This window comes from Astyanax mexicanus, chromosome 24, assembly GCF_023375975.1.
Source record: "Astyanax mexicanus isolate ESR-SI-001 chromosome 24, AstMex3_surface, whole genome shotgun sequence".
In the NCBI taxonomy this organism is placed as follows: Eukaryota; Metazoa; Chordata; class Actinopteri; order Characiformes; family Acestrorhamphidae; genus Astyanax; species Astyanax mexicanus.
The window spans coordinates 34,228,072-34,241,144 of NC_064431.1; the positions used below are offsets into that span (position 1 = coordinate 34,228,072).

The 13,073-nt window shown below is 34.7% G+C and overlaps 1 protein-coding gene across 1 annotated transcript in view; it reads left to right on the forward strand.

Annotated features, from left to right (window-relative positions):
* unm_sa1614 (un-named sa1614) overlaps window positions 1–13,073 on the forward strand; it is a 50,213-nt gene that overhangs the window by 12,891 nt on the left and 24,249 nt on the right. Inside the window, exons 2-10 of the mRNA XM_022682443.2 lie at window positions 216–288; window positions 1,280–1,425; window positions 2,866–2,940; window positions 4,070–4,119; window positions 5,379–5,508; window positions 6,466–6,551; window positions 7,980–8,055; window positions 10,009–10,095; window positions 11,954–12,054. Of these exons, the coding sequence (XP_022538164.2) occupies window positions 216–288; window positions 1,280–1,425; window positions 2,866–2,940; window positions 4,070–4,119; window positions 5,379–5,508; window positions 6,466–6,551; window positions 7,980–8,055; window positions 10,009–10,095; window positions 11,954–12,054 (824 nt within the window). The remainder of the gene's footprint in view (window positions 1–215; window positions 289–1,279; window positions 1,426–2,865; window positions 2,941–4,069; window positions 4,120–5,378; window positions 5,509–6,465; window positions 6,552–7,979; window positions 8,056–10,008; window positions 10,096–11,953; window positions 12,055–13,073) is intronic.

Below are 13,073 nucleotides of genomic sequence, written 5' to 3' on the forward strand. Positions count from 1 at the left end.
ATAATTGAAGAAACCTTTCTATACTATTAATTATATAAATATAAGGTGATTTTACTGTAGCATTTTGGAGTTATAGGAAGTCAAACTTAGTAAAAAGGAGAGTTTGGGAGAGTTCCACTGCTGATTTCATGCTGGGCATGGTTTTCTCTGGATACTGATGAAGTTGTTTTTTCATTATTATTCAGTAATTCACTGAAACCGGGTTTATTTTACAGGCTTTGGACTCAGACCGGACTGTACTGCAGAAAATGAAGAAAGCTGCTAAAGCCAAGCATTCATCAGGTCAAGGTAACATCACACCTGCAGCACCATCTCAATATATAATACAATATATAATACAATATATAATACAATATATAATACAATATATAATACAATATATAATACATGCAGAGACGATAAAACAACAACCAGATACAGGGCTCTATTTTAGAGATCTGTTAACCACATCATTAACCGCTCAAACAGTGCAGCTTGATTTAGAGCGGTTAGGTCAGTGTGTCTTTGCTATCGTAACAACGGGAAAAGTACACCTAATTTTTAGGCATGTACTAATTCTCTTAATTAATCATGGGTGTGGTTAATTTTGGGCATAGCGTGAAATAATAAACCAATCAGAGTGTCTTAATGTTGCTCATCATTCTCTTTAAGAGTAGATCAGGTGAGCTCTGACTTTGGTGGATTGCTATTGTAAAGGTGCAGCTACCTGGACGTGTTCAACAAACTCTTCTCAGCAGAGGAAACTGAGCTGCTGGTTGACGCTGTGAAGGAGCTCCAGCAGCTCATTTACGGGAACAGCAATGTTATTTTATTTACTATTCTGTTTATTGTTGATGTAAAAGTTGGGTTTGTGCTGCTGTGTGTTCATGTGTGTGTAATAAGTGGGGGTGTACGTTCGGCTCGGCGCGCCTGTGTTACCGAGATAGCGATGAACGTCTGACTGTTGGCGTCTGTCTAGGTTGTATTCAGTCAGTGGAGCTCCTGTGTTTTCTGTTACCAAGATAAACAAGATAAAACTCCAGAAATGTACCTGAACACACCTCATTTCCAGAACACCACGCCCATCAGTGTAGATATATTCAGAAGATCTGCTGCTGTTTAAACCAGACAGGGTGTAAGATAGCGATGAGCATCACGACAAGCCTTGTGTTTTATATGTACAAACAATTATGTAATAAATGATTTTATAGAATTTATATCATGTCCAGTTGAATGTGATAGTTCAGAGTTTATACGTTTTTTAAGTGTTTATTATGTGTTATTTTATGGTTCCCTCCAGATCATATATCACATCTGGAGGTGTTCATTAACTCCATGGAGAAGCTGGCGGTGAATTTCCGCAGTAACGGAGAACAGGAAGTGGCCTCGGCCTTTAATAAGTTCGCTGAGTTCTCTAAAGAGCTGCTGACACCCATGAAGAACCTGGTGAGTCAGTCTGAGATCAGCTTTAATACACAGAGTTTACCTTTAAACTAAACCTAAACAAACAACTAACAAACAGTATATAGACAAAAGTATTCAGACACCTGCTTAATGGTTCCTTCTAAAAATAAGGGCATTAAAAAGAGTTTATCCTGCTTTTATTGGAGTAAATGTATTGGAAAATAATACTAATATCATCCAAACTATGAAGAAAAACATATGAAATTATTTAGTGAATTAAAAAGATAGAAAGATAAATCAATCCAAACAATTCAGGAACTATTCAGGAAGTACCCTCAACTGCCGTCGCATGATGAAACTGGCACTAATCGGGACCACCTACAAGTTACTACATGACTCCTTATGTGTTCCTTCATTGTCTGAATAACTGAAAACATATTTTAATTTTAAACATTTTACAAAATTTAAATAATGTAGCAACAATACTCTACCACAGAACTAAAGTGCAGCTTTATTTAGTGCTGCATAAACAATTAAAACAAACAATTAAAGGTAAAAAATACAAAATAGAATGCTTTTTAAGTATATTGCTATTTTGAAACTTTTATTATATGTTTTGTTGTATAATATTCAGTAAGGAAATTCTGATTTGTGCAGCTCATTGTTCTTGTTTCGTTTCTTTTCCAACATTTACATAATCATTGTGTTTGATTTATTGCGCATGAATTATTGAATTATTTAATGAAATTAAATAAAACCTAAAACAGCTAAAAACATTCTTCGGAAACTTTTAGAGATACAGTATATGTTTGTTGTCAGAAGAATTAAGGGAGTAGTTGAGGAGATTAATATTATATTTGATTCAGTATATGCTTGTATTATTCGTGCTTTTTTTTTAGCTCCACTGAATATTTTATTTATCTAATTTTATATTTTACCTTTTAGCCTTTCAATTTATTTTATTCATTTCATCTCTTAATTTGTTTTATTATTACTGGTTTTACTTTTGGCCTTTTACCATTTTATTTCATTTATCTTGTTCTTTCCTTTTTTTATATTTTTCTACCTTATTTTAGTTTTATTTTTATTTTTATATTTATAGTTTTTTATTATTATAGTTTTATTTTAGCTCCATCAATGACTTATTTAGCTCAATCTATTTCTTTAATTGTGTTTATATTGTGTTATTCTAATTATTTATCTCATTGTTAAACTGCTTTACATTTGAGCCCGTCTGAATTCCAACCTTTTATTCCAAATTATTTTATTTCTTCCTAATTAATTATTTTATTATTTGCTTGTTTTTATAATTTAAACTTATTATTTAGTATATAATAGTACAGTAACTGATGTTAGTGAATAGTGAGCAGTAGTGCAGTGTGTGTGTGTGTGTGTGTGTGTGTGTGTGTGTGTAAATTACAGCATGTTCTGATTGGTGCATAAATAACGAATCCCTGTGTTTCATCATCTTCCTTCCTGCAGTTGAAGAGCATGCTGCACAACATCAACTTCTTCCTGGACTCTCTGGTGAAAGGGGATCTGAAAGAGGTTAAAGGTGTAAGTTTATAAATCAGTTTAGTGTTTCAGAAAATCACGTGAGTTCTGAGGTTTTTACAGTTAAGAGTTCAGTCAGAGGATCAGACAGAAACTGAAGGTTTATTTCTCCTTATACTGAACACAATCTAATATATATATATATATGTATAAACACAATCTAATATATATATATATATGTATAAACACAAGCTAATATATATATATATATATATGTGTATAAACACAAGCTAATATATATATATATATATATATATATATATATATATATATATATGTATAAACACAAGCTAATATATATATATGTATAAACACAAGCTAATATATATATATATATATATATGTATAAACACAAGCTAAGCTGTTTATTAATTTTGATGCTATTTTTTACCTCTAAAACGTTGTATACCTTTACCTCAGAACTGCTACAGCTATTTAAGTCTTAATTTACTTCAGCACTGCTGTTTTAATTACACATTTACCTCAGCACTGATTTTTCTCCCATACATTTACATCAGCGCTGCTGTTTTAATCATAAATTTACCTCAGCAATACTGTTTTAGCTATTACAGTCATACATTTACCTCAGCAGTGCTACTACAGTCATACATTTACTTTAAAATAGCTGTTTAATCATAAATTTACCTTAACAGTGCTATTTCAGCCATAAATGTACCTCAGTACTGATATTTTACTCATACGCTAAGCTCAGCACTGCTATTTCAGTTTCAGTCATACATTTACCTCAGTACTGCTATTTCGGCTTCAGTCATACATTTACTTTAGTACTGCTATTTCAGTCATACATTTACCTCAGTTCTGCCATTTTTTATACATTTACATCTGAACTGCTATTTGTCTCATACATTTACCTCAGTACTGCCTTTTTCCATACATTTACTTCAGTACTGCCATTTTTTATACTTTACATCAGAACTGCAATTTTTCACATACATTTACATAAAAACTGCTATTTTTCTCATACATTTACCTCAGAATTGCTTATTTCTCATACATTTACACAAGAACTGCTATTTAAGTCATACATTTCCTTCAGCACTGCTTTTTTCTCATGCATTTACCTCAGCACTTATTATCAATAGATGAGAAATTCCTCTTCCTCTCCCTGCAGGACCTGAAGAAGCCGTTTGATAAAGCGTGGAGGGATTATGAGAATAAATTGTAAGTGTTTGCGTTTCTGTCGTTTAGCTGGAAGCTTATTGTGTTTTTACTGCTTAATTTTATCTCAGTTCTGACGGTAGAGCAGCTTTATGAAGCTTTTCCCCAGATGATAATAAACTGGAGGAGGAGCTCAGGGACAGTATTTAGATTTATTAGACAAAAATATCACCACTCAGATTTCCCAAACATGAGAGAAAAAACAGAGAAATAAATCTTTATTCTGTTTAATATACAACAAATAACAAACAGTATCAGACATCATTTAAAAGTTTTAAAACACCCTTCATATTGTTTAGTCGTAAAAATGCAGTGCTGGATAAAACTAAGCTCATTTACGGGAACAGCAATGTTATTTTATTTACTGTTCTGTTTATTGTTGATGTAAAAGTTGGGTTTATACAGTCAGAAGTTCAGCTTCCTTTTAGCTGTAATATCGAGGATTCTGATCAGCGACTCTAAAAGTGATGTAGAAATACTTCAAAAGGAAACTAAGAACTGAAAGAACTTCCTTTTAAAATGCTGCTCACAATGCAACAAGATCTTATTTATAATATATGTTTACAGCAGTTAACTGGGATGTTGGGTACATTGGAACCTCTTGTTTGTGCAATAATTTAACGCGTTTATGTTCACCTTCTACAGCTCTGTAAAAAGAGATAATAATAAGAGATCTTTTAAAAATTATGAGTTTCTCTGATTTTACCAAATTAAAAACCTCTGGAATATAATCAAGAGGAAGATGGATGATCACAAACCATCAAACCACCAAACTGAACTGCTTGAATTTTTGCACCAGGAGTAAAGCAGCATAAAGTTATCCAAAAGCAGTGTGTAAGACTGGTGGAGGAGAACATGATGCCAAGATGCATGAAATTAAAACTGTGATTAAAAACCAGGATTATTCCACCAAATATTGATTATTTCTGAACTCTTAAAACTTTATGAATATGAACTTGGTTTATTTGCATTATTTGAGGTCTGAAAGTTCTGCATCTTTTTTGTTATTTCAGTCATTTCTCATTTTCTGTAAATAAATGCTCTAAATGAGAATATTTTTATTTGGAATTTGGGAGAAATGTTGTCTGTAGTTTATAGAATAAAACAACAGTGTTCATTTTACTCAAACATAAACCTATAAATAGTAAAATCAGAGAAACTGATTCAGAAACTGATGTGCTCTCTTTATGTTTATACAGAGCTGTAGATATATATATATATATATTGTTGTATGGTTGATTGTGTTTTGTGTGTTTTTCCAGCAGTAAGATTGAGAAGGAGAAGCGGGAGCTGGCGAGGCAGTACGGGATGGTGAGGACGGAGGTGAGTGGAGGAGAGATAGCGGAGGAGTTGGAGAAAGAGCGGCGGATGTTTCAGCTGCAGATGTGTGAGGTGAGAAATCAGCTGTAAAATTAATCCTGTTTTCTGTAGAAATGCTGATAGTGTGTAGAATTTCATTCATCTGGTTATAGGAATCCACACACAACCTGTAAATCAGCTCATTTTATACAGTGTTTTTAACTGCCACAAATACAAAAACACAAATACATGTGAAATGGACTGTGTGTGTGCTCTCCTCAGCTCTCCTGCAGCTTTTTGACATTTACATCGGATCTGCCATTTAAGTCATACATTTACTTCAGAACTGCTTTTACAGTTATACAATTACCTCAGTACAGTTCTTTCTCATACATTTATGTCAGTACTTCCATTTTTCTTATATATTTACATAAAACTGCTATTTTTCTCATACATTTACCTCAGAACTAGATAGATAGATAGATAGATAGATAGATAGATAGATAGATAGATAGATAGATAGATAGATAGATAGATAGATAGATACTTTATTGATCCCCGAGGGGAAATTCTAGACATCCAGCAGCAGACACAAAGTTACAAAATAAAATATATTAAATATAAAGATACAGATACATATAAATACAATCAAATAGAAAATAGAATGTACAATGTAAAGTGTAAAAGTACAGTCTTTAGTGTGTGTAATGTAGAATGGAGGTAGTGCAGTTGAACAAAAGTTGCATGAATAGGACACTCGATGTTGTGTGTTATTGGTGATAACACACTCCCTCTCGTGTTCTATTGCTTTTATACAACAGTTTCTTTTTTTACAAAATGAATAAAGAAACTAACTGTTGTATAAACTGAGATGCATCGCTGCGTATCAGATATGTGTCAGACTTTAATACTTCAAATAATTGGCACACAGATTACGGATATTTCAGATTTGTTTAGATAAAGTGTTTTATATATAAGTTTTATGTGCTTTTTTTAACAGAAGTGGCTCAATGTTTTAATGTTTTAACTGATTTTCCCCCTCTTTAACAGTATCTCATCAAAGTCAATGAAATTAAAACCAAAAAAGGTGTGGATCTCCTGCAGAATCTCATCAAACACTACCACTCGCAGTGCAAGTAAGGAAATACGTTATATATTTATTTGTGTTTTTCATAATAAAAAATCACAATAAAAATCTGTCTGTGGGGGCGCTGAGTGGTCCAGCGGACTAAAGCGCTGCCACTATAATCAGGAGATCACTGGTCCGACCACTGGTCTGAATCCCAGTCATGCAGCTTGCCATCAGCTGCCGGAGCCCTGAGAGAGCACAGTTGGTCTTGCTCTCTCTGGGTGGGTACAGTACAGTAGAGGGCGCTCTCTCTTTCCCCTATTCATCACTCCTAGGGTGATGTGGATCAGCATAAGGCTGCGTCTGTGAGCTGATGTATCAGAACCGAGTCGCTGCGCTTTCCTCCGAGCGTTAGCGCTGTGATGCTACTCGGCTAAAAGGTTCGAAAAGAGGCGGAGTCTGACTTCACATGTATCAGAGGAGGCATGTGCTGGTCTTCCTAACCCTCCTGGTGTGGGAGCATCACTAGTGATAGTGATGAACGTCTGACTGTCGGCGTCTGTCTAGGTTGTATTCAGTCAGTGGAGCTCCTGTGTTTTCTGTTACCAAGATAAACAAGATAAAACTCCAGAAATGTACCTGAACACACCTCATTTCCAGAACACCACGCCCATCAGTGTAGATATATTCAGAAGCTCTGCTGCTGTTTAAACCAGACAGGAGGAAGGAGTGATAATAGACTTTGTGCATGTGAGCTACAGTCTCTTAGTGTGAACCAGAAGGTTATAGACATTTAAAAAGCTAGGTGTGTAATTTATTGGCTGGGTCTGAATATAGATGGTATATAACAGTAGATCTGTATTTTATTGTTATAATAAAATATTGTAATTGAACCCTCGAAGTCTCGGTTTAGTTGTGCATTAATAACAGTATTGTAAGAGTGTATAGTTTAATGACGGTGTGTGTTTGGTGATGTTGGAGAGATGGTGTAGAGTGTGTGGGCGGGTGATTAATGCTGAAAGCGCTTTGCATGAATGTGCTTCTCTATTTTCTCCTGAAACTGATGATTTCTCCCAAATTCCAAATAAAAATATTCTCATTTAGAGCATTTATTTACAGAAAATGAGAAATGACTGAAATAACAAAAAAACACGCTCTAAATCAAGCTGCACAGTGCACTACTCATTGATACATAAACTCTAAGTGTAAACATGGGGCGTGGCCAGAAACAGCTTATTTGCATAAGAGTGTCAGAGCTCTTAAACGGCTCTTTTCTGAAAGAGACTGAAACGTACTGTATTCTAACTTGTGTAAAAACGTGCAGTATAGTATAATAAAGGTTGTATTAATTTTTAGCTTCAGTATAAAATGAAAGAATTTAAGTTTTGTTTGATTGATTACATTTAAGTAAATGGAACTACTGCATATATTTGATTTTTTTCACTAGAATTTGTTTTATAATTACTCTAAACACTCTGTTCTTTTTCTGTATTAGTTTTTTTCAGGAGTGTCTCGCCGCCACAGAGAAGCTGAAGCAGTACATCGACGCTCTGACCGGAGGACTCAGCACTGTGAGTCATTCTTTACCCTGAGAATCACAGTCATGTTCTCCTCCACCAGTCTTACACACTGCTTTTGGATAACTTTATGCTGCTTTACTCCTGGTGTAAAAATTCAAGCAGTTCAGTTTGGTGGTTTGATGGTTTGTGATCATCCATCTTCCTCTTGATTATATTCCAGAGGTTTTTAATTTGATAAAATCAAAGAAACTCATCATTTTTAAATAAGTGCTCTCTTATATTTTTACAGAGCTGTATGTATAAATATAGTATAGTATTATATATAGTAGAAGATACAGTACAGTACATTCAACATTATATATGTATATTATGTAATATAAAATACATTTACTAGGTTAAATGATTGATTAGTTTGGGAATTCAGTCCTAACATGTAATGCATGAGATAAAACTGAATTATTTTTATTTCCATCACATGTCAGATGTGATTTATTACAGTTGTAGTGTATGAACAGCTCCTCCTGCAGAAACGTCCTCTTTAATTCAGCCTCACTGGTGGATGTTTGGCCCGAGGCCGGTCCCTCGTATACGCTTTACAGCATCCAGGATTTATATAGAGACAGAGCTTTAAAAACATTAAAATTACTACAGTTTATTTTATATATAGAGTTTCAGGGAATAAAACGTTAAAAGAGAGCTTGTTATACGCAGTGCAATTAATAAGGTCATCCATAAAATATAAATTTACCCAGATTCTTTGTTGCTGATTAGTGGTTTTCATCTTTAATTGAATCCTCTGTACTGTTGTTCATGAAGTTTTTTGTGAACAGTAGATTGTGATATCTTCACTCCTGATCTCTGCAGGTTGTTGCTGATGTTATTAACAGTAGTTTTAGGGTTTTTCTTTACAGAACTCACAATGTTTCTGTGTTTTTCTGTTGTTTTTTGGTGTATCTGTTCATTATCTGTTATTCAGTACACCAGTGACGACTTTCTTCTTCAGGAGATTCCGTACGGTTGTTCTGGATATGAACTATATCTGTGCTCTAATGTTTCTGATTGATTTTCTATCTTCTCTCAGCTTCACTTCTTGTTTTTCACCCATAGTTTCTCACAGCTCTCTGGTTTTCATGTTATTGATTACTTTTTTTAACTCTAAAAGCTCAGTCTGAACAGATTAAACCCAGATCTGAAAATAAATGTTCAGACATTCAGCGCCAGCATGTTCTGTTGGGTTTCTGTAGTCGGGGTCTGTTATTGTAAAGCTGAGGTTCTTTTGTTGCTCTGATCACGAAACTTCAAGGTTGCCAGGTTCCAGTTCTGCTCTCAGAAAATAAATCAGAATTATTTTATTATTAATGTTCTCAGATCAGAATGATGGAGAGATTTGGAGCTGTGATATAAACGGAGGCAGCAGTAATGTTAAAATCAGACGTGATGATTACCATGATTACCTGATGTCTAATTTGATGCTGCTTCTGTACAAACCTGTGGTGTAATCGATTAAAATAAGATCAAATTAGCTTAATTTAGAGCTTGTCAGTGTGTCTTTGCTGTCATAACGACGGGAAAAGTACACCTTTCTCAACTCGAAACCCACATTAATCACGGGTTTGATTAATTTTTGGGTGTAGCGTGAAATAAACCAATCAGAGTCCCTTGCTCATCAGTGCTGAATATCTGAACGCTCAGTTTCAGATTTGAGTTTTATCTGTATAGACCGAACTTTTATAGTTATAAAAACTTGATGAATTTGAGTGAAAAACCAGCAGCTGTGAAACTGAGAGAAGATTTTAAATTAATCAGAACCATTAGAGCACAAATACTGTTCATAGAAAGAACAACTGTATGAAAATGTCCTGAAGAAGAAAGTCGTCACTGGTGTACTAAATAACAGATAATGAACAGGTAAAAAAACATCTCACTTTAAGAGCCAGGTGGACTCTGATTTTGGTGGATTGCTATGTTAACACCTGGTGTGTGTGTGTGTGTGTGTGTGTGTAGATTAAGCACAGGCAGGATGAGGAGAAGAGGCAGTTGTGTTCACTACGGGATCAACTAAAAACTGCAGTACAACCTGAACTTAAAGAGGTAACACACACACACACACACACACACACAGAGACACACACACACGATTCACACCATTCAGCCCATTTTATTCTATAAACTACAGATAACATTTCTCCCAAATTCCAAATAAAAATATTCTCATTTAGAGCATTTATTTACAGAAAATGAGAAATGGCTGAAATAACAAAAAAGATGCAGAACTTTCAGACCTCAAATAATGCAAAGAAAACAAGTTCATATTCATAAAGTTTTAAGAGTTCAGAAATAATCAATATTTGGTGGAATAATCCTGGTTGGTTTTTAATCACAGTTTTAATTTCATGCATCTTGGCATCATGTTCTCCTCCACCAGTCTTACACACTGCTTTTGGATAACTTTATGCTGCTTTACTCCTGGTGTAAAAATTCAAGCAGTTCAGTTTGGTGGTTTGATGGTTTGTGATCATCCATCTTCCTCTTGATTATATTCCAGAGGTTTTCAATTTGGTAAAATCAAAGAAAATCATCATTTTTAAGTGGAATATAAATATATATATATAAACTGTGTGAGCAGAAATGTACGGCTGTAATAAATACTAACATGATGTTTCTTTTTTCTCAATGCGATCAGTCTAGGAGAGTAAGTTTGCATTAATGGATTTGCATGCAGTGTGTGTGTGAGTGTGTAGTGTGTGTGTGAGTGTGTAGTGTGTGTGTGTGTGTGTGTGTGTGGCATGGCTGCATGTTGTTATCTGATTCAGTATCTGTTGTTATTAGGTTCTGATGTGATAAACACTCTTCTGTTAAGCTGTTTTACATTTACTGAACATCACATTCACTTTATGTTTGTTTTCTTAGAGTTATTTTATTCTCAGCAGTTTTATTATAAAGCACATTAATCCAAGTTCCTGCATATTGCTGATTATCAATATTTTAAAAATAACGCAATAATATGTTGTTTTAAATTATTAAACAGAATCTACTGTGATGTTCATTGCTATCTCGTACCTGCCTGTTTTAAATAGCTGAATACAACCTAGACAGACGCCAACAGTCAGACGTTCATCGCTATCTCGGTAACACAGGCTCTGTGCCGAGCTGAGCGTACACCCCCACTTATTACACACACATGAACACACAGCAGCACAAACCCAACTTTTACATCAACAATAAACAGAATAGTAAATAAAATAACATTGCTGTTCCCGTAAATGAGCTGCTGGAGCTCCTTCACAGCGTCAACCAGCAGCTCAGTTTCCTCTGCTGAGAAGAGTTTGTTGAACACGTCCAGGTAGCTGCACCGTTACAATAGCAATCCACCAAAGACAGAGCTCACCTGATCTACTCTTAAAGAGAATGATGAGCAAGAGACACTCTGATTGGTTTATTATTTCACGTTACACCCAAAAGATAATTAACCACACCCATAATTAATTAATAGAGAATTAGCAGATGACTTTTGTGTGTGTTTCAAGACACGTTAAGTGTACTTTTCCCATCGTTACGATAGCAAAGACACACTGACACATCCTAAATCGAGCTGCATGGTGCACGACTCACCTATAGATCACTACAATTGAGCCATAATTCGGCCAATATGTCTTATTATGTCTAATTTTAAGAATTACAGTGTTTACTAAAAAATCTAAGCGCACCTGACTCTTAAAGGGAATGATGAGCAAGAGACACTCTGATTGGTTTATTATTTCACGTTACGCCCAAAATTAAACACACCCACGATTAATTAAGAGAATTAGACTTTTGTGTTGAGTTTCGAGCTGAGCAAGGTGTACTTTTCCTGTCGTTATGATAGCAAAGTCACACTGACACGCTCTGAATCAAGCTGCACGACTCGCCTATAGATCACTAACATAGGTGTGTGTGTGTGTGTGTGCAGGATTCTTTAAGCAGACAGACAGTGTACAGTATGCATCAGCTTCAAGGCAATAAGCAGTACGGCACCGAGAAATCAGGATTCCTCTATAAGAAGAGCGACGGGTGAGTTAATCACTGCTTCTGTATGATGCAGTAAATTCCACAGCTCTTTTTTACAGAAGTTTCCAGTAATTTTACAAATATGACTGTTTGAGGAAGTGTCTTAAAAACAACAATATCAGAATAATCCGATATTCATTCTGACTCCTGGTTTAGAGTCAGGGTGGTGATGTGATGATGCACTTCCTGGGGTATTTTTCTCTTTTATGGGTTTTTTTATCCTCTGTGATTTTATTCTCGTCCAGAACGATCATGTAGGTGTTTTTCTCAGACGTCCTCTGAGAAAATTACAGTCTGAATTATCTACTGTTTTTCTCTGAACTCTGTGAGGTAACACTTCAAAATCAGGCTCCTTTATAACGGGTTCAAAAATAGTTTATAAAGGAGTTTATTAATGATTATAAATTAAGTTGTAAGTACTTTAAAAACATTAATAAGCACATAAATAGAAAAAACAACAGCTTGTTGTTTACTTTTTTGAAATCTTGTCGATAGGAATAATATAGAAAGTCAGTTTAGTCATTTTTAATTTGTTATTATAGTTAAATAAATACATTTTGATTCGATGTTATTAACATAAATCTTATAAATCTTAATGATGTCTGATGGAAAAGACAAAGTAAGGTAAGCATTTACTAAGATCTGAGGTTTAACACTATAAAAGAAGGTGAAATCATTGTTTGGTTCACAACAGGCCACTGTTGCCCTTCCTGTTTATTGTTATGTTGTACCTACTTGTTATTGGTTTATAACCTAATTAATAACATTTAAAAACTCCTTTATACACAATTTACAAACCCTTTATAAAGGAGCCTTATTTAAAGTGGTCCCCTCCGTGCTCCTCCGGTAATTTTAGTCACGTCCGGACGCACATCTCTGAGTTTCGTCTCCTCGCCTTTAATAAAATAGATATTTGTCCACTGCTGTGCACCGTAATTACTGTACACTTCGGGCGCACCATGGTTTCCACGGAGATCCACATTAAAAAAACACAACAGCGAGTGGAAATGGAGGAGCTACTG